Here is a 23267-nt window from a genome sequence, read left to right on the forward strand (position 1 = left end):
AAAACTTATTTACTTTTATGAAAACTTAGATTAAATTCAAAACTCACAATTTGCAATTGCTAATTTTATTTGCCATGTTTACATTCAAATATAAAACATGTCAAGTGCTGAGAATTCAGTAGGCTAAAAATTTTTATATTTAATGAAAAATAGTAATGACATTTTGGGTGTATGAAAAATAAATGATAGATGACTAGACAAACTCATTAGTAGACCTGTCACAATATATATATATCTATGTATGTATATGTATGATTTTTAATGTCTTCATTTAGTTTATCAAAAATACAGTGAAAAGTAATTTTGCATTGCTAGTTTAAATTTTTTTTTAACTTAATAAAATGTAACTTATTCAAAGCTGTTTTATAAATGTTTTTTGTTGTAACAACTTACAAAAAAACACATTTGCCAAATTTAATGATTGTTTCATTTTCACAAACTATTATAATAAGATTAATTATAATTATTCTATTAAAACTAAGAAAAAGCTAAATCCCGAGTTAATATATACTGTAGTAAAAGCATTCTTCATTTCGTTGTTGGTTCTTCTGCAAATGCTGTGGTAAAACCATGGTTCATCATGGTTTTCTGTAAAAACCATGGTTCATTTTGTAGTTTTTTTGTAGTTACTATGGTTTTACTACAAAAACCATGGTTAAACCATAGTAACTACAAAAAAAACCATGGTTACTACAAAATGAACCATAGTTTAACTATGGTTTTTGCAGTAAAACCATAGTAACTACAAAAAAACCATGGTTCCTACAAAATGAACCATAGTTTAACTATGGTTTTTGCAGTAAAACCATAGTTACTACAAAAAAACCATGGTTAAACCATAGTTACTACAAAAAAAACCATGGTTAATTTTCGTAAGGGTGACGCCACGCCCACTGTGTCTGTCTTGTGCTCCTCCCGTGACAATATAAATTCATAAATCAGTCAATTTTGTATTTTATTATGAGATATTTTATTCTGACTCAAGCACTGATGGACGAAAAAGCACGTATTTCGACATTTGCAGTAAAAACGTGAAATATAAATTCTCAGAAAATGCATTTAATACCAATATATTGAAACATCTGTTTATATACTCCATTAATAAAGGAGTCCAGACATTGGAAAAATATCAGTCCACATGCGTTTTATATTTAATATGAGGGAAATAGACATGCATGCATGCGTTACACAAAAAATATTTAACATTTAGGTAGCAAAATATTTTATAGTAATTCTGTCAATTACACTAAGGTTATTACATTGTCTGCTATATATTTGCTTCTTATTTATTAAATACGGGCAATGGATTGATAAAACATTGATAAAAATTAAGATAAAATCACAACAGACCCCGAAGAGAAGACAATGCTGAATAAAGTAGTAGTTTTTGTTATTTTTGGACCAAAATGTATTTTCGATGAGTATTTTCGTTACACAAAAAATATTTAACATTTAGGTAGCAAAATATTTTATAGTAATTCTGTCAATTACACTAAGGTTATTACATTGTCTGCTATATATTTGCTTCTTATTTATTAAATACGGGCAATGGATTGATAAAACATTGATAAAAATTAAGATAAAATCACAATTGTCATCCAGTTCTGCGCGCGCGCACATTACAGCACGTGGAAGTCACGCAGAATTTCACTGTTATTTCACATCTATTTTTGGGCTAAATTTGGACCAAATCCGACAGACAAAACAAAGACCAACTTTTCAAGTCAAGTTTGAAGGCCATGACGAGTCGAGTTGATTTAAAAAAAAAAAAAAAAAAAAATGAATTAAAAATAACCTTTCCAAACGACGTATGGTGGCAATCCAAGACAATACATACCACCAATAGAAGAAAGCAATTTACCAATAGAGACCCACAGGGACCATTACTGTGACCATTACAACCAACATAATTTCCATTATAACCATTAAAACCATTACAAATTTTGTAATAGTTTCTATTGCTTGTGTGTTCATTTTTTTTCAGCAGTAGCCTACCCACTAAGACCATTACAGTTTTCCAAAGAAACCACTAAATTTATTGGAGTCATAATGGTTTCTACTGGTGTCCAGTAGATACCACTAGAAGTTTCTAAAGGTGTTCTATTGGTCCTTAATGGTATCCAATAGACAATACACGCCACCAATAGAAGAAAGCAAATTACCAATAGAGACCCACAGAGACCATTACAGTGTCCATTAAAACCATTAGAATTCCAATAAGAACCATTAAAACCATTACAAATTCTGTAATGGTTTCTATTGTTTTTTTCAGCAGGGAACAGACCCCGAAGAGAAGACAATGCTGAATAAAGTAGTAGTTTTTGTTATTTTTGGACCAAAATGTATTTTCGATGCTTCACCAAATTCTAACTGGTCCCTCTGATGTCACATGGACTACTTTCAGGATGTTTTTATTATCTTTCTGAACATGGACAGTATACCATACGCACACTTTCAATGGAGGAACAGAATGACTAAATCTAAAATATCATAAACTGAGTTCCGATCATGAACGGAGGTCTTACGGGTTTAGAACCACATGAGGGTGAGTCATTAATGACATAAATTTCATTTTTGGGTGAACTATACCTTTAAATTACACATCTGTTTTGTAATTATATAAGGGAGCTATATAACACACCAATGGTGAAGGTTCTCTTGCAGTCTTCAGACAGACGCTATTGCACCAATGAGGCTTCAATCCTGACGTCATGTGCTTCTTACGTGAACGAGAGCCAGGCAGACCGTATTACACGCTCCCGTCTCGTGTTAGTGCGGGCAGAATGGTAACGTCTCCACTTTATTATAACAACCGATTATTATTTACCGTTTCTACTAACTCGTATAAGACATGGACATCCTGTAGAATCATCAGAACAAAAGTGCCCCGGAGAAGGACCGTTTTAAAGGGTACTCTAAGCAAGAGAGTTCAGGAGGATTAACGTTACGCAAAGTACCGCTGCCGGAGACATTGAGTCTTACATAAAACGAATGGGCCTCGGTCATGAATCTGCTTCATTCGACAGAGATCAAGAAACTTATCATCAGCACTGAAGTAGATGTGTGTAAATCAGCTATCGACTTTTTTTCGACGGTCGCTCGTCAGCTTCGTGTTTCGAGACTCGTAACGTTATGTGATTTCATATTTTGAAGACATTTAAACATTGCCCTCGTTAGATGTGTTATGATAATATCGTTAACGTTAGATGTGTTATGTGGGCCTCTTGTTTTGTCAGAGGTTAGACAGGATTTTTTTTTCGCTTTACCGGGAAATGTACCGTAAAGTCATTTAGATGATTTGGTGGGCCTAGCCGTGGTGAATGGGAAATGAATAGTGTAGGTTATATAAACATTTAGCCTTTGGTCTCATTGTTATAGATTTCTGCCAATATTCCGATCGTGCTACGTTAAATGTGTCTTTATTTTGAAGGAACTAAAAATAGGACTATAATTGGTTATTTGTAACCTGTATTCTTAAAAAACTTTAAACTAGAGCCCTGCACGTTGCATTTTATGCGGTGTAGCAGACAATGGACGCAGGGATTCAAAACAACGCAGAACATTATGTGCACGACCTCTCCAGCCCGACCGCAACGGGATTGTGTGCGGAAATGCTCGGGGTTGCGGACGAAGCTTGTCGGGCTGGAGACTTTGATCTGGCCGCGGATATCTATACTTCTCAGCTCGCCGAGCTCGAGCACACCGACCGTGGCCTCTGCCTGCGGAAAGCTGACGCGCTAGCCCGTGGGGGACGCATATCCGATGCGCTGGACTCGTATTGCATCGCTGCAAACCTCCAGGCACTGAGACCTGATGAACTGCAAATTTTAGTTGAAGTTATAGCGCATACGATCCATACAAATAAAGAGCAGAGTGACAGTAAGACAATAAGCGTGGGCTCTACCTCAAATAGCAGTTTTTTTGAGAGTGACGAGATGGAAGAAGAGCAGAACTTAGACTTGTTTTCATGCCGCCTTTGCAAGAGCTTATTGATGGAGCCGATGTCTTTGGTGTGTGGACACACTTTCTGTAAGCGCTGTCTGGAAGATGACCTGGCAAAAGAGTGCAGAAGCTGCAGTTTAAAAACCAACAATTCACCCAGGCAGTTTACTATGGACGGACTCAGAGTAAATGTCATTATCAGTGGCTTGATTGGAAAATGGTTCAACTCGGAAAGCAGGGCGAGACGATACTGGTCGGAAGGGGAATGTCTTTGGAAAAAAATGGACTTAACCAACGCAGTACTGAAGTTAAACACGGCGATTGATCTAGGTAAGATACTGTTACATTCACGGCCTTTTTATAAAGAACTGACCTACTTTCCGAGACTGACAGAACAGCCACAGGGGGCGACGCTGTGCTTCTTATTCTAAGTGATGACACTGTTTTGTAACAACGTGACCAATACAATTCACATAAACCAGTTGAATTAGGTTTGAATTGACCATATGCACGGAGCGCTATTTTTAGAACTTGCGGATAAAGATAAGCCAGCTCGTAATCTTGCGGTGAAGCTCATTGTTCTATATATAGGAAGCGACTCCTCTCCATATTCTTATCAGAAACTGAGAAACAAAATAATTGCAACCTCATAAATAATGATAGCGGAATTAACATAAAGTTTCATGTTATTAAAGAACACATAATGAGTCTGGTAATCCCAGGAAGGCACCGAGACACATAACTGTACATTTAAATGCTGACATTTATTCATTTACATTTAGCTGACGCTTTTATCCAAAGCTATATATGCCAGAGGTCGGACGCCTCCGGTGCAACTAGGGGTTAAGTGTCTTGCTCAGGGACACATTGGTGTCTCACAGTAGATTCGAACCCGGGTCTCTCACACCAGAGGCATGTGTCCTATCCACTGCGCCAACACCACCCCTTATTATTTAATTTAATAACAAAATTGTTTTATCCAACAAAGACGTGTTGCTTCTGTAGTTTTGTTTAGTCTGAATCAATTAATGCACAGGTCTATTTTGACATCAGCTCGTCAGATGATTCAATCAGTTGCCACTGTAAAATCATAGCATTGACTCGTGTCATGATTTAAAAGATTTCCTTGCGTAAATTTAAATTTAACATTCACATTTTTCATTCCTGCAACGAATGGGTGGATGTTTGGTCCTCTCAGGCAAACAAAACTTTTCTCCAAATTGTGAGTGTATTATGTAGAGGAACTGAGGAAAGTTTGGTCCCCTTACTGCATCGAACAGTTGAATGGAAATAACTGAGGTGGCTTATCTAAAACCAGGAAGTAATCATGCGTATGGTCAAATGGGGTTCATTGAGCTGTTAGGTTGATGGAGAATATGTACATCAATGTTTAGTCACAGCTGTTAACAAACAACATCCATTGTCTTTGGATTTGTTACATGTTATTAACCCAACCCAAAAGTCTTCTGAACATGCAGTGCTCTCTGTCTACACAGTTAGGCACAATAATGATTAATACTAAATTAATGCAGATCTTTTGTATGAACTTTAATGAACTTTGTTTAATTTTGTTTAGGAGGCTGTTAGACTTTTGTTTTAGGTCTTATCTGGACTTATCAAAAGTAGATCAATGCATTGGCCCTGCTTATAATTTGAAGTGTGAAAAATATATGCTGTCTTCAGTTTCATAGGCTATTAAATTTCAAAGAATAATAGTCAAATTTTGTAATGGTTATTTTTCTGAAATGAGACATCCTTGATAATGTATGCGGCTGACATATAGGCTATGACCTGCAAATGCACAGCCTTCAAGACATAAATGGGACAGTGGCTTAATAAACCTACTGAATAGCAGAGACACTTTTAAAGGATGCATGCTTTATCCAACAGCTTAGCCAGACATTGATAAGATTTTCTATATACATGAAAATATTTTTCCAGATACATACAGAATTTTAAATGGAAAAATTCAGAAGTACCCATTCCTGTTCTTGAAAATCTTCCTTTCTGCGAAAATTGAAACCGCTAATAAAGATTTTGATATTCTTTATGTGTAAATTAAAGTATAGTACCAGTCAAAACTATTGACTGGGACTGTATGTAGAACACTGTATATACATAAATGCTTGTGTGTGTGTGTGTGTGTATATATGTGTGTATATACCGTATTTTCCGGACTATAAATCACACTTTTTTTCATAGATTGGCTGGTCCTGCGACTTATAGTCAGGTGCGACTTATTTATCAAAATTAATTTGACATGAACCAAGAGAAATGAACTAGGGCTGTAGCTATCGAATATTTTAGTAATTCTACCAAAAATTCGATTAATCAAGTAATCAGATAAAATGTGTTTTTGCTTAATTAAAGTGCAATATTAATTATGCAAGAGAGAATGAGACTCCTGGGTCTCTTAAAATGAACAACTAAGTTTCCTTTTTTAGAATTTTTTTTTTTTGTATTTTACAAATGCATAGAATGCAATGCATACATCAAAAATAAACATTTAATTATTACCCATTGTTTCTCTGTCTGTACTTGTACTGTGAACAGTGACAATAAAGTTGACCGATGAATTATTTTTAAAAAAAAAAATTTTGTTTTAGTAGTAGGCTATGTACATTCTGCTGAACAAATATGAAATCACTGCGAGCGTCACACGCTTCAGTGTGTGTGATAAAAAGGAAGACGCGTTTCTGCTCCATTCATTTTCTGCATTGCGAATTTAAATTTAAATTTACATTTACGTTTGCCCGTGCCCTTAAACCAAAACACTGCTGACTCCTTGCAGTATGTGATTTTGGATTCAGCACTTGTGTCTCCTTCCGCTTTGTGGGTGACGTAAACGCGTTGTCAGATTAAAAAAATATTTGTGATAGAACCTGACGTGAGATTTAAAATAAATTAAAAGAGGCTTCGAGGCAGAGGAATTTGCCTTGATAATTTTTTGTAATCGAGTTACTGTAGGAATCGTTTCAGCCCTAAAATGAACCAAGAGAACCAAGACTGCAGAAAGATACATACTTTTCAGTGTGCTACATTACTGACTGTACTGTCAAACTATGCTGGTGTTGTAAGCATCAGTGACATGGCAGTTTTAAGGGATCGAGTTATGTTGTATTGGTCTTGGGAAAAGGCAAACTTATGGGGACATTGCTTATTAACTTTACAGTAAGTTATGCATTTCACAAACTAGTTAGTAAATATTTGTTCTTGAATAGGATTAATTAATGTTAATTTTACAGATCATGCTTGACCTAATTTTGTTTGGATTCCAAGCTGTATGTGTAAGGAGTGGTTGGGCAATATGACGATATATATTGGATGGATGAAATTAAAAGTCTATCATTTTATATAATGCTCTATCGTTTATTTTGAGGTGATTCAAAACACATTGTTTACGGCAATACATTTTCACTATTTGAATGACGGCAGTCTGTCATGCATTACACGGTGATGCAGGCAGAAACGTGAATAACCGCATTAGGTCTTGGACGATAAATCGATGCAGAATCGATTCGTGGATCGATTCTTAGATTTTCAGAATGCATCACGATTCCTATGGAATCGATTCTGAGCTTAGATTTTAACAGCAGATCGCGCTCTAATCTAGATTTTTATCTGCACACTCATGAAGAAGAGTGCTAAAGAGTGCTTGTGTGTTCTGCCTAGTCATGTAACTTTACTTCATCTTAGAATGCTTTTATGATACAAGATTAATGTAAACACAGCCCACTGTGGACACCTTTGTAATTCGCTTCAACCTTTTTGAATTTTATGAATGATTATTTTAGGTTCAGGTGTCTGTAAGGATTTGGAAACCAGCAGAGTACGGGTGTTTCTAAAGCATGCACTGTAAAAAATGTATTGTCAAATTAACAGTAACTTACTGGCAACAATTATCCAGTAGATGCTGTATTTCATTCAACAGTACAATTACTGTAATACTAACTACAGTAGTGTTTAGCTTACTGTAATGTTGAATACAGCATTTTACTGTATTTTTAGTATTATACTGTTGATTTTTAATAATACTGTATAGTATTATACAGTTATGAAATGTTATTTAAATTTTTTATAGTGCTACTGTATAACATTTAGAATTTGTAGAAAACCTGTAAAAGTGCTATTTCAACTGCTGATGGGAAATAGGAAAAATAATAATTGAAGCTTTAATTTCACAAAAACTGTTTATTTAAAAATTTTAAACAATACATTAGTAAAAAAAATAATGACAAATCTAACAAATTAAACCTGCAAATTGTGTGAGTGTGCGTGCTTATGTGTTCGATTAGCTTACCGTATTTTCCGGACTATAAGTCACACTTTGTTCATAGTTTGGCTGGTCCTGCGACTTATAGTCATTTGCGACTTATTTATAAAAATTAATTTGACATGAACCGAGAGAAATGAACCGAGCGCGGATGGTAATGTTTTCTCTTGGTTCTAAATAAATGCGACTTATAGTCCAGTGCGACTTACATATGTTTTTTTCCTCATCATGACGTATTTTTGGACTGATGCGACTTATACTCAACTAGATTTATCTAATAAAGCCTTATTCATATTGAAAAGAGAAGTATCTTGTGTTTTGTTCTTACAAGTTAATGTCTTAAACTGCCGATATTGTTACTGTGCTAATTAATAGTGTTTTCACTATAGTTTGGATATTAATATCCAGTGCAGATTTGATGTTAAATGGCTCGTTCAGTGAATCGCAGGGCGTCTCAGTGATCAGCCATGAAAAAGTGATTCCGTTCAAATTCCCTTTAAAATCTTAAAAATGATGCCCTTTGAGCTAAATTGACCTGTTTCCCTTACATTTATTTATTGCAATTTATTGTCCTATTGCTTGTAATTAGTTTCTTATTCTTATTTCATCACTGATTGTTTGTCTCCAGTGAGCTTGAGTTGTTGTTTTTTTTTTATCATTATTTCCTTGATGAGTTTGACAGCGGTGACAAGAATTATGAAAATTCTATGGTATCAAAGATTTTAATATCATAAAATCCTTATAAAAAAACAAAAAAAAAAACTATATTGTAATATATTGTTATGGTGATATTTATAAAATTACTCACATTGTGATACAAGATTATGGTCATATCGCCCAGTACCAGGGCACTCACAGAGACCGCATGAAACAAATCTGAAAACTGAGTTTGTGTCATAGTGAGCGTCGCTGCTATATTTATGAATTAGAGTGTTGGCAGAAATATCTTTGGGTCTCTCACATGGTTGTATGTAGGCGTTTTGTGGGCTGCGTGTTTTCTTATCTCACAATATGTTGTTCAGGCAGTTTGACAGTAAACCCATATGTTGCCTGCTTGTTCAATGCTGACACAGTCTCTGACTTCAGAAACATTGTTGAGTCATATCAAATCCTGTTAATGCTGAGAAACATTTCTCTGTTATTTTCTCACTGCTCTTAATGGTTGGCTCATATGAGAATTTAACTGTTTGGACTTAGTCCTTACCAGACTAAATAAGCTCTTTTGCACTACAATAATTATATCTGCACTGTTTACTTCACTGGTTTGCACTCTCTGCCATGTGCTGCTTTACTTATCTTTCTTTTTTACATTAGCTATTTGTATAGTTGTACTTTATATTTGATTATTTTATTATCTTTATTTGATGTTCTACAGTGTGTTATCTGTACGCACCAAGGGTCTGAGAATAATTCAATTTAAATTCTATATATGTATGTACTGTACATGTGAAAGAATTGACAATAAAGCAGACTTTAGTAGCCTATATAATATAATCATAAAATTGCCATTAGGAAACAATTATCGATTACAAATGGTTGATTATTGTCCAGCAGTGTATTTGATTTCTTAAAGCAAATTAAAAGTAACAAAAAAAGAAGAGAAATATATATATATATATATATATATATATATATATATATATATATATATATATATATATATATATATATATATATATATATATATATATATATATATATATTAGGGGTCGAACCGGGCTAACCGGCAGCGAGTGGCTTTAGTAAATAGGTAAACAATGAGAAATATACGTTTAAACTCATAAATATAAGTAGAATATATCAATGATTATTCCATATATGTGCCAATCTTCCTATCATTATAATGGAATATTGGCCTTCAGATGTGTTCAGGAGAGGACTCTTATCGAACATGTCAAGTTTGGGGAAGATTGAACATTTTATGCCGGAGTTACAACAAATTATCTTGCTGTGGCGAGACATCAAATTTTTTCATGGCGTTATGGACACGCCCTTTAACAAAAACTCAAGATTAGATTAGACTGACCACAAAAAATACATTAATGTCAAAAGATTTCTAGGAGTAGTTTGGCGCAGCGTAAAACATGTCACTTCCTGTTGCAAATAGGTACCGCAATGACTATAACTGAATATGGGCATGTCAATCTGTTCAGGGTCGGAGTCTCATCAAACATGTGAAGTTTGGGGCAGATTGGACCTTGTATGTCTGAGTTATAGCAACTTCACGCCCTTCAACGGAAACTCAAGATCTTCGCAATTTAAGGCCTTCGCAAAGGCCTTTAGATTGGGCATACCAAATTTGGTGTTGATTTGAAGAAATCTCTAGGAGGAGTTTTAAAATACAACACATGGAAATGACCAAAATTACACAAAATTTGCTCATAATATTAAAAGTAACCGACTTCCTGTTGGGTTTAGAATTTTTCTCCAAGAGTCTTTTTTGTAGGTATTGGTGTGTTACATATGTTTGCCAATGTTCGTGCATGTACGTGAAACATAGCTGGAAGGCTGTTGATTTTCTTAGTATAGGTGGCACTGTCGAGCCATTTTGCCACACCCTCTTCTGAATCCTATATCAGACGAAAATTTTCACCAGGTTTGACGCGTGTGCAAAGTTTCATGACTTTTTGAGCAATGTTTAAGCCGTCAAAAATGCGATTGATTCGGGAGAAGAAAAAGAAGCAGAATAATAATAATAGACAAAGCAGATACAAGAGGGTCCTCGCACCATCGGTGCTCGGGGCCTACATATAAATAAATAACTATGATTACAGTGCAGCATTACCAATCCCAGCTTGTAGGCCTGCTCATATAAAAAAAAAAAAAAAACGCTTGATGCATTTTGAAAACATTAGGCCGGTGACACACTAGCATATTGCACCTGTCAAACATAGTCTATTTTGCCGTCAATACTGTTGACGGTGTCCTTTATCAGTAGGCTTTATATTTATGATCAACGTGAAGTATAGATATTGTTGTTGTGAAGTCAAGATCCTGGTCTGTCGGCGGCCTCCCAATCATTCAAGATTCTGTTGAATGCTTAATAATAATTTGCCAATATGCTCTTGTGGCTGCTGTGAGTCACAAGACGACCCCCCCCCCCACTCGTGCCCCCTCAAAAACAATGAGTGCATGACTCCCCTGCTTATAGATTAAATAAAATATTATTTTTACATTTAATAAGCTGTCATAGAGTATGAAATAAATACCCTTTGATGAATAGAAAGCTAAAGAGAACATCACATCACACATATACACAAACACCTATATATTTTATATATCCCAACCCAGCATATCCACATAAGAATATATTATAGATATTGAGTATATGATCCAAAGTATCTAGTAACTAACTACTTGAGTAGTTTTTTTATTCGATACTTTTTTACTCTTACTCAAGTAACTATTCAGACTAGTACGCTTACTTAAGTAAATATTTCTATAAGTACTTTTACTTGAGTACAATTTTTGGGTACTATACCCACCTCTGGTTATACTTGAAGTGCAGCTTACAGTTGGGAAAGTCTCTTATTACTGCCCACATTACTGGGTAAGATTCATAACCATTCTTCTTCCGCTCTTGAAAGTCTATGGAAGCCCATAGAATTGCTTGCAGGAAAGTGATGAAATTTGGTCCACAGATCAGAGAATCTGATTGGTCACCATAGCAGTTTTGGTGTCTGTAACTCAGGGTTAGGTAACTCTTTAGTGCTATAAAGACACAGAAAACGCGAAGCAGCCATCACATAATATATATATATATATATATATATATATATATATATATATATATATATATATATATATATATATATATATATATATATATATATATTAGGGATGTCAAATTTCGATTATTTCCATGATCGATCGTCGTTTAAATTAACGATCAATTAATCGTTAACCATAATACTGCAAAATGCGTCTATTGCAGGCACGCAGTCAGCGGTATGACAGGATGTGCAAAAGCCACACACACACACAAAACGCTTTCTCACTTGAATTAAAGAGGTTTTAGTCTGAATAAAATGCTAGTAGCAGGATTATAAAATGAATAGATGCGATTATGATCATTTGATAAAATGAAGAGAGCGCGCCATACTTTTGAGGTCATTTTACTTTGTTGACAGTTTCCAATCCCGCACGGAGAACGCTGAACGCGCCTCTTTAAATGGTTTTGTGGTGCTCGTTGTTGTATTTTAAAGCACAATTGCAATGTTTTCAACTGACATTATTGTATAAAATTATCCGAAATGTGGAGCGCGTGTGACTGCGCTGCACATTAAGTGAACTACATCGGCGCTGCTGCACCAAAACACAGTTGCTCACATTAATTTGATCCTGCTGGATTCTGTCCTAGAAAATGTCAGATTTTTAAAAATCCGGCATACAGCGCATTAGATCGTGACAGTGCATGCGTGCAGACGAAGATGAGCGAGCGCGGCTTTGGCTAGATTTATTTGGAGGTTATTGCTCATGTCTCATTCGGCACAAATCGAAATGTTTCCATATTCGCAATGTATTTGAATGTTAAACTATTATTTATAATGTAAACTAGGCCTGTAGCCTACTTAACACGCATTCGCATATAGACGGAAAAGATGATCCTCTTCATATGAGCAAAAACGTCCTTGGCATAACAGCAGAGTGGACCGGTATACTACGGTCTATTTAAACTGACCAGTGTAACCTTTTAATGTTTAGTTGACATTTTATTTTGATAATGAACAGACTGCGATGTAAGTTTGAATCGCTAGAATATACGTGTGCAGCAGGCTCCGGGGCGATCGAAACAGCTGAGACATTAAAAAAAATATATATTTTCCGCAAAAGTGTTTACTTTCATTTGTGCACACTCACAATAAAAACAGAAGATTTGTGCTCTTGTAAAATAAAGCAAACAAACAGAATGCGTTGTCATCCTTTTTTTTTTTTTTTGTGTGAACTTATGGAGCGCCCACACTTCTGTTTTAAATCCGTTAATCTTAATTAGCCTATTTAAGTCGGATATATTTCGCATAGCCTATTTAAAAAAAAAAAAAAAAAAAAAAAAAAAAAAAAAACACATGAAAACAAATTGTTATTTTTATGTTGGGCCTATTACTTAGTAGGCTATAAATTTTCCTTAAAGCATCCCATTTTGTCCCAGGGCTTAGAACCTGTGCCCTAGTCAGGTCCATGCAGAAACTTGTGAACGATGCTCGGCGTCATCGTTTAGTGACAGCAGTGAATGCTCCAGGAATGTGTCGGTCACAGCGCCTATTAATCGCTGTTTTGAATCCAGCAATTATTTATTTAGAAATGATAAGATCTGATTATGACAAGTGTGGTATAAAAGCTTTGTTTATTAGAGGAATAATAGGTTAACTGGAAAATGTTAGATCGCGACCATGCTTTTGGACCCCATAGTCTTCATTTACGCGGCTTTGTTCTGGTTTGCTGGTTGGTCACGAATTTCCACAAATTCAGTATATTTAGGCATTGTTTCTTTTCCTAAATCTTCATAGTCTAACCCTCTAATTTCCCAGGTTTATTTTATTATCTTTCGCTTTTAATAACTGTTTTCGCATCTCTTACTGTGGTAAACATGGGAAGGGAAATTAAAGATTTCATGAATTAAGAATTCGTTCGATTTATTAATTTGTTCCCTTATTTCACTTAAATCATGGGTTATTTAGGGAACAAAATTAATGAAACATGGGCAATTGCCACATTAATAATTCGTAGGAATGAATTAACAAGTTGTAGGAATGAATAGACTACCTGTCCTGTCACTGTGTCCCGCAGCCCTGCAAAGCGCACGATATAAAACAGTTATCTGATGAAATGATTAGTAACTACATTTCTATTGCATTTAATGTTGAAGAACTTTTATGTTGTTTCTATTTTAATGTACTTTAAAGTTTAAATCACATTAAAAGCTTAATTTGTACATTGTGAATGAATGATGATGCTTTTATATATCGTCACCGTCACTCACAGCCGCTCGCACGTGTTGAGTGCGCATGAGCCGCACGCAGCCCAACATTGAATCGGTTAACCGACCATCGATAGCCTTAATCGATTGCATCTCTTATCGACAATTAATCGATCATCGATTAATCGTTGACATCCCTAATATATATATATATAATGTGATAATACATAGGCTACATACATCAAATGATTGTATTTGATATTTTTTTCAATTCTGAAATTACATAATACTTAAAGCTTTTTTTTTAAATCTTGGCTTACATACATTTTTATGTATGCCATGTCATGTCATGCCATCAAAACCATTAAGCGGGCATCCAACAATGGGAATAGGAGATGTGGCAAAAAAAAATGTATCATAGATAATTATCATGATAAATGTCAAATTTTTATTTCTTTCAAGTTTAAAGTCAGACTTTTGCTCCAAAGTGAAAGTTGTAAAAACTAGACCATTAAATTTCCATAACAAAATAAATATCTAAGTAGAAAAAGTTATTTTTGGTAGCACTTTAGAACAGGTAACACTTGTTAACTATTAACTATGACATTCCTCTCAATAAATTCTTAATTTGCTGCTTATTAATAGTAAGGTAGTTGTTAGGTTTAAGTATTGGGTAAGATTAGGTATGTAGAAAAAGGTCAAGTGGAGTAAGGCATTAATATGTTCTTAATTAGCACTAATACATGGCCAGAGATGTATAAAGTACTAGAGACCCATACTTGAGTAAAAGTACAAGTGCTCTATCAAAAAAGTGACTTGAGTAGAAGTAGAAGTGCTCTTTAAGCACCACACTTAAGTAGAAGTACTAAAGTATTCAACATTTTTTGTACTTAAGTATTGCAAGTAGTCTATTTTAAAATTTACTACTCAAGTACTGAAAGTAAAAGTAAAAGTATTGTGTTATGTAGCTAATAAAGAAAGTAGTCAAAAGTTTGAACATATTGTTTTTACTATTTCAAATGATTAACCTAAAGGACAATCACAATTCCTTTGACTGTATCTTCTTGCAAACAAAAGAACGGTTACTAGGGTTAGTTAGCCCAATTTGCAAAATGATGTCATTAATAACTTACCCTCATGTTGTTTCAAACCCGTAAGACATCAGAGGGTCATTTTGAATTTTTTGAAGCTTCGAAAATACATTTTGGTCCAAAAATAGCAAAAACTACGACTTTATTCAGCATTGTCTTCTCTTCCGTGTCTGTTGTAAGACAGTTAAAAACAAAGCAGTTTGTGATATCTGGTTCGCGAACGAATCATTCGATTTAATCGGATCGTTTTGAAACAGTCCACCAAATCGAACTGAATCGTTTTAAACAGTTCGCGTCTCCAATACGCATTAATCCACAGATGATTTAGGCTGTTAACTTGTTTAATGTGTCTGACACTCCCTCTGAGTTAAAACAAACCAATATCCCGGAGTAATTCATTGACTCAAACAGTACACTGAACTGATGTGAAGAGAGAACTGAAGATGAACACCGAGCCGAGCCAGATAATGACTCGTTCACGAGTCAAGAACCGTTTCTGTCAGACGCGTCCGATTCGTGAACCGAGGAGCTGATGATACTGCGCATGTGTGATTTAGCGTGAAGCAAACTGACACACAGAGCGTCTGGAACCGAACTGATTCTTTTGGTGATTGATTCTGAACTGATTCTGTGTTAATGTTATGAGCCCATGTGCAGTCAACGCCAATGACGCCATTGCATCGAGCGCAAAAGAATCGGTGAACTGTTTTCTTCAACTGGTTTATTGAATCGAACTGTCAGAAAGAACTAACGTTACTGGTCATCCGAAAACCGATGCAACCGGTTCTTGACTCATGAACGAGTCATTACCCAGCTAACACAGTTACGTCGTGACGACGTAACTGGACCAGATCATATTCGTTGCAGCGACGTCCCAAATAACGTTCCAGCGACGTAACTTTGTGATTCCCATATCCGTCGTGGCGACGTTATAGTGGAACGTCGCTGGAACGTATTGAGTACGTCCCAGCGACTAAACTGGCACATTATGAGAACGTTACTATAAAGTACCATATTAGTCGCAGTGACGTACCATATAACGTTCCAGTGACGTAACTTTGTGATTCCCATATCCGTCATGGCGACGTTATAGTGGAACGTTGCTGGAACGTGATGAGTATGTCCTGACGACCAAACTGTCACGTTATGAGGACGTTCCTATAAAATACCATATTGGTCTCAGGGACGTACCACATAACGTTCCAGTGACGTAACTTTGTGATTCCCATATCCGTCGTGGCGATGTTATAGTGGAACGTTGCTGGAACGTGATGAGTATGTCCTGACGACCAAACTGGCACGTTATGAGGACGTGACATTACAGGATCATATTGGTAATTCATATTTTCACCTCACCATTACCTTGAAATACATAAAGAACTAATAAAGTCAATTCATCTCTAGGGCAAAAAATAAACCTTATGAAATCTAATTGTAATCTAATTATAGGGGATTCATAGTTAATACATTAATTACATACATGCAATGCAAACAAATACAAAAACATTCTAATATAAAATAGACAAAAACACACTGCATTCATTCACAAATCAATATTTATTCAGCACTACTTTCTAAAAATACGAAGCCAAAACATTTTGAACATTGCACCTGTTCTTTAACCATGCAAAATGTTACTAAGTTATGAGCACAGAAAACTAAACACATCAATTCATAGATTACACAATATGAACAACAGAAAATGTTTGTCTTAAGGATGGGGAGATGGTTAATCATGTTATCAGTGAAAATTATAAATAATTATCAGTAAACTTATTGATACAACATAATTTAGTGCAACAAAAAATACATGATATATAGATATGAAACAATTCAGCAGATACTGCACAGAGATACTGCACAAAGTAAAACTGTGAGCGTCGTATGAGGCTCCTGTTATAAATGTCTGGTGGTGATGTGCTTTAATTACACGACATGCAGGAAGAATATTTGGCTAATTCATGCGCACGATTTTCTATTTCATTCCCTCGATTTGCTAAAACGTGTACACTATTTATACATCAAGAGAACAAATTAGTAAATTGTGCATACGATTTAGCAAATCAATGAAATGTAAAAGTAATCGTGCACGTTTTAGTACATCGAGGGAACAAATTAGTAAATCATGGACATGATTTCTTTCTTTTTCTTGCATGTCATGATCAGGGCTCTGTGCTCACTATCAGAGGATAAACCTAAACAATAAAGCAAAGAACCATAATTTTTGAGCTTCTCAGAAGAAAAACATTCATAAAGCGTAAAGATATGAAAAATGAACAATATAGAGATTTCTAGCATCTCTCCTGTATTATTTGTCCCACCCGAAAAAACAAAGTTTTTTCAGAAAATGAACATATCGACTTTCTCAGAAGAATCTGTGATCTCTGATTACTGACTGTGGAGAAGACTCTTTCAGACAGTGCTGAGGAGGCAGAGTTAGGTGCAGGACAGCTGATAGAGAAGAGGAAGAGTGTGTTTCTTACCCCAGCAGCAGAAGACAGGCTCTTCTGAGGGAAGGACAGGAGGCTTGATGCAGTGTTTTGCTGTAGAACAAGGATCTCTCAGCACCTGATCTTCTTCAGAAAAGAGTTCCTCTAGTGTAGAGTCAGACACTCAGATTTCTTGCAAACTGGAATCTTTTAATAACATTTAGCATATTATTGTAGCCATGTTCATTGTTTTTATTATAACACATGGCAAGCTTATGAGAAAATTGTTAAACGTGTTCTTCCTCCTCTTCTTCATCCTGGGCCTGCACTGTCAACATCCTCTGAGCTGAAAGGGAGGATCATCTTGTTAATGTTGCTCATGTATGTTCACAACCAGTCAAAAATCTGGAATCTTTTCTTTATGGTTTTCAAGAGAAGTCTCTTCTGCTCACCAAGGCTAGATTCATTTGATCAATTTAAAAAAAACAAAAAACCGGAAAGAAAGAAATAACAGTTTTCATACTGTTTTTTTGAATATACTTAAACATATTTATTGAAATAATTATGAGGCAAAGCTGAATTTTTCAGTAACTTTACTCCAGTCTTCAGTGTCACATGATCTTTTTCATATACTGATATGTTGATCGGGAAACATTGCTGATTATCACAAATCAGTGCATTTACATGCACCCAATCGCATTATTGCCGCTAAGATCAAAGTGTACATCTGCTCATGACATACATGATGTAAATCACATCTGCAGTTAGCTTGCTACGGTTGTTAGTTCCACTGAACTCTATTGGTAACGAAGGAACTTTTTGAACAAAGTTGGTTTTAGGGAAGCGCACCCCATATTAGAAATGATGGGGAAGAAAACTTAGCATTTCTGGAAAGTTGAATTTTTTCTTCATGATTACTTTATGAAACACAAAGTTCAAAACATTGAAAAAAAAGGTAATCTTTTGTAAAATTACAAAAGTCTACTCTACCACTGGTTTTCAATTTTATGCATTCTTGCTATTAGCCCCCCCCCCCCCCAAATAAAATAAATAAATACAATAAATAATAAATAAATGTAACTAGTGTAGACAAAAGTTTGGGCAGCACAACTGTTTTCAACACTGATAATAATCAGAAAAAATTATTGAGCAGTAAATCATCATATTAGAATAATTTCTGAAGATCATGTGACACTGAAGACTGGAGTAATTAATGCTGAAAATATAGCTGTGCATTATAGAAATAAATTAAACTTTTAAAATATATTTAAAACTTTTGACCAGCTGTGTACATTGCCACATTTAAATGAAAACTCAACTTGTAATAATGCACACATTCTCAAAGAACTTACATTCTGGTGATTACTTCCTTCCCGCACTGCTGTCAGATCCCTTCAGTCATTCCCAGACCTCCTTGTTTTTAATCTTTCCCTCAAATCTACAGAAACAAACATCATTTTATAGACAATTTGGATAAGTCACGAATTGCAATAGTTATATAACTATAATCACAATGCTAAGTTATATATATATATAATTATAAATATATATTGAATCGGCATCACAATTATCGGGATAGTATTGAATTGGCAGATTAGCATATCATCCCAGCCCTAGTTACTACAGTCAAAACAATGAAACTCTCTTCAAGAGTGCACAATAACTGATATTTAAAACTGTTAAAAGAAAAGGCTCAAAATATTGCACACATATAATACACAACAATATCTCTTCCTTTGGTGTTTTGAACATTTCTATGAGTAATGCTACACGCTGTGACTCTGTGTTGCTTCAAGTGCGTCATTCTGCGCACTGGTTGTGTTTACGCGATGCACGCTGTATAGGAGCCATACCCTTTCGTATTATAATACATTAGCACAATGAAAGATTCTTGTTCTGTCCCATCTACCACATGTTGCTGCCTTCATTACTGTGCTATACATTTAAAAGAAATGTATTTTACACACACACACATACATTATACACACACACACACATATATATACAGACGGTTTCAACGGCAACAACATAAACAAACTTTTATAAACAAACGCTTTTGTGGACCTAACCTAACCGGTAGACTTCCAAATAGAATCAATAACAACAGCCAAGTCCTTCTAGAGTAGATATTTTTTGATAACAAACAAAATGTTTGCTGTGTGGATCAGGCGGACTTAATGAAAATGCAAATTCATCCTTTGCCAGCAGGAGATGTTTTAAAGCATAGACATAAAGTGCGAGAAATAAAGGTTTCCCCAGTAACAACTGTAAACAAAGCAGAGCTACGCTCACACGCTGCTTTATCAGGCATGTAACATGCACGTCTTCTTTCAGAAATACAGCGATATAAAAACACCTGTGCCTCGTTTTGATATTTAAACACATAAATGTTAGGAATTATTAAACGTGCAGTACGTAACGTTACTCATGTTTATTCAACGAAGCCTTTTTGAAAATTGATCAGTTTTAAAATTGTGGCGAGTCTCCAAAAATAAATAAATGTATGGGAAACATATCCCGCAGCACTACCACCTGAGCCCAACTTTAGACTACTCATCACCTTGACTTTAAGTTTGAGACCAAAAGTTTGGACACACCTTCTCATTCAAAAAGTTTTCTTTATTTTCATGATTATGAAAATTGTAGATTCACACTGAAGGCATCAAAACTATGAATTAACACATGTGGAATTATATACATAACAAAAAAATGTGAAACAACTGAAAATATGTCATATTCTTGGTTCTTCAAAGTAGCCACCTTTTGCTTTGATTACTGCACACTCTTGGCTTTCTCTTGATGAGCTTCAAGAGGTAGTCACCTGAAATGGTCTTCCAACAGTCTTGAAGGAGTTCCCTGAGAGATGCTTAGCTCTTGTTGGCCCTTTTGCCTTCTGTCTGCGCTCCAGCTCACCCCTAAACCATCTGGATTGGGTTCAGGTCCGGTGACTGTGGAGGACAGGTCATCTGGCGCAGCACCCCATCACTCTCCTTCTTGCTCAAATAGCCCTTGATGCCTTCAGTGTGACTCTACAACTTTCATAGTAATGAAAATAAAGACAACTCTTTGAATGAGAAGGTGTGTCCAAACTTTTGGTCTTTGCTGTAAAATATATGTAAAACTGTGTGTGTGTGTGTGTATATGTATATATATATATATATATATATATATATATATATATATATATATATATATATATATATATATATATATATATATATATATATATACACACACACACACACTTTTGCACATCCTGTCATACCAGTGACTGGGTGTTACTGCAATAGACTTTGCAGCATTAAGGTTAATGATTAATCGATTATTTGATTGTTAATTTAAACGACGATCGATCATGGAAATGATTGAAAATTGACATCCCTACACAGAAGTATAGAAAATTCTACATTGATTTAAACATTTTTTTTGCAAAAAACGACACTGATATCGGATCAGAATTACTGTCTCTTCTCATAGTGACAGCCAATCACATTAGTTTTCTGGTATTGCATGCACTCGATTGGCTTGCGTCTGCGCTTGGGTATTTGCATAAGATGTTCTGACTGGAGGAGGGCTGCATTGGCGCTTGAAAAGTCTTCAACTTCTATTTAGAATTAATTTCTAGAATTAATTTCACCATGCTTGACGTCACTTCATTTAAAAGTAAACGAGAGGCGTTGACGCCCCGTGTGATGGGGCGTTATATGTCTGGATACCGCTGCACAAATCTTTCAACCACGAGAAATGTAGTTCCAGCACGGCCTTACATCCTGGACAGCACAATGGTCAGGATGACCTGAAACACAACCAACTGAAATCAATTTAAAAGTATTTAGTCTTGCCTGAGTGATGCTGAAACAACCAGGTTTAGTATTTCACCCAGGAGAAACTGTTTCCTGTGGAACAGTCTCCATGAAGAATGATCTCTTGATCCTGGATCCTTGCTGCCATCCACTCGGAGATGATTTGGAGGATATGTGGTTGTGTCTAAAGGGTAATGAATCAATGTTACAAGAATACTGATAGCAGCACTATTGATCCTGTACCTTATGTAAATGTTTTCAGTGCTGAACAAGTCAGGAACCAAATTAGTACCAGTTCTTGAAACCCATCTCTACTTGTAATAGTTGTCTTGTTGCTGCTGCCCAGACTGTCTCTTCCCCTGATGATAAATATATGTGTTCATTTTAAAGCAATAAATAATACATTTAAATTACTAGGTGGTAACAAATATATTTCCTTATAAGGAACTGAATCATGGACTCAACTGGTGGTTGTCAGGCCCTAAAAAAGTGAACAATTTGTTTACTTTTTGTGAAAGAAAGTATCAGATCAATTTGAGAATTAAACTAGCATTAAAAAGCATGCATGTGAAAAACACCATTAACACCAATAATGAACAGATGACAGAATTTACAAGCCTGCCACTTGAGGGAGAAAAGGGGAAATTATTAATCCCACATAACGTTACACTGAACATGATTTCGGCAGCCTCGGTCTAATTAACGTTAAACTTTATATTTAACGTTATATCGGATTATATTCAAGTTCACAGCATGGATAGCATGAGCATCATCAAGCTCGAGCAGCAGGTATTCAAACAAACTAATTAACGTTACTACGGTTAAAAATTGAATAATTAGAAAGTTAATACTGTATAGTTTATAGTGATAAATTTCAAATAATTTAAAACAGGTAAGGTTATATTCGATTTTTACAGTTAACGTTACCTTAGACCACCTCTGAGACTGCTTTTGAGCTAATTAACCAAACAGAGCATTTATTTATTAAATTGAAAGAGAAAACCTACAAAAATACAAAACACTACTCCTCTTTGATGGCATTTACCGTTGTATCAGTTAAAATCTATGAATAAAAGTAGATTTATAGGACTTACCTTTCCTCCGTGTCCGTCCGCTGGAAGTTGACCGTTACAAAATGACGGGCACGCGCACGTCGCGCACTTCACTCAGAAAGTGACGTGCCCTGCTAGTTTAAGGTTTAAATGTTCTTTTGTCCCGTACTCTCTTTCATTAACAAACATTATCACCATTTGCTAAGTAAATTGTTTATTTTATTTTATTGTTCTTAAACTGATGGCGCATATATATATATATATATATATATATATATATATATATAAATTATTTTAACATGCTTGATTAATTTTTTTGTATATTTCCCAAAGAATATGCTGTTCAAATGGTATCTTAATAATAATAATACATCTAGTGCAATAATATTAAAAGTTATCTGAAGACCAGCTGACCACGTTGCTACAACGTCCCCAATGGGACTAACTAGCGACGTCTTTTGAGTACGTGCCCTCAACGTTTCTGGGAAGTTAGCCAAGATTTAAAAAAATGGAACTTTACCACGACGTCCTCACAACGTTGCCATAAAGTAATGTCGCGCTGACCAAATGACGACTAACTGGCGACGTCCTCACAACCTTCTGTGTTTGCTGGGTATCTGGCTCGGCTCGGTGTTCATCTCTCTCTTCACAGCAGTTCAGTCAGCACGCGCAGTCTCGCTTGATTCGCTCAATGATGTGCCAGCTTCATCAAACCTTCCATCTACAGTTCTGGCAGTGGTTTGTAATGGAATGATTCGTA

At 35.4% G+C, this 23267-nt stretch overlaps 1 protein-coding gene and 1 long non-coding RNA gene across 5 annotated transcripts in view; one reads left to right on the plus strand and one right to left on the minus strand.

Annotated features, from left to right (window-relative positions):
* The first annotated feature begins 2700 nt into the window (after positions 1-2700).
* Positions 2701-23267, plus strand: part of LOC128016387 (LON peptidase N-terminal domain and RING finger protein 2) — a 97344-nt gene continuing 76777 nt past the window's right edge. The window contains exon 1 of one of the 3 annotated variants that reach the window (XM_052600890.1): positions 2701-4272. In XM_052600890.1, the coding sequence (XP_052456850.1) occupies positions 3531-4272 (742 nt within the window). In that variant the 5' untranslated portion in view covers positions 2701-3530. The remainder of the gene's footprint in view (positions 4273-23267) is intronic. The other 2 variants (XM_052600968.1, XM_052601052.1) reach the window with 2 other exon arrangements.
* On the minus strand, positions 16762-23001 carry LOC128016909 (uncharacterized). 2 transcript variants are annotated; one of them, XR_008184331.1, is made up of 4 exons: positions 21904-23001; positions 21115-21814; positions 19005-19090; positions 16762-17998 (listed from the first exon to the last, which is right to left on the minus strand). It is a non-coding gene; the product is annotated as an uncharacterized LOC128016909 (long non-coding RNA). The 2 variants fall into 2 exon arrangements; XR_008184320.1 differs by having other exon boundaries at positions 21115-23001.

Source organism: Carassius gibelio, chromosome A1 (genome assembly GCF_023724105.1).
Source record: "Carassius gibelio isolate Cgi1373 ecotype wild population from Czech Republic chromosome A1, carGib1.2-hapl.c, whole genome shotgun sequence".
Classification (NCBI taxonomy): Eukaryota; Metazoa; Chordata; class Actinopteri; order Cypriniformes; family Cyprinidae; genus Carassius; species Carassius gibelio.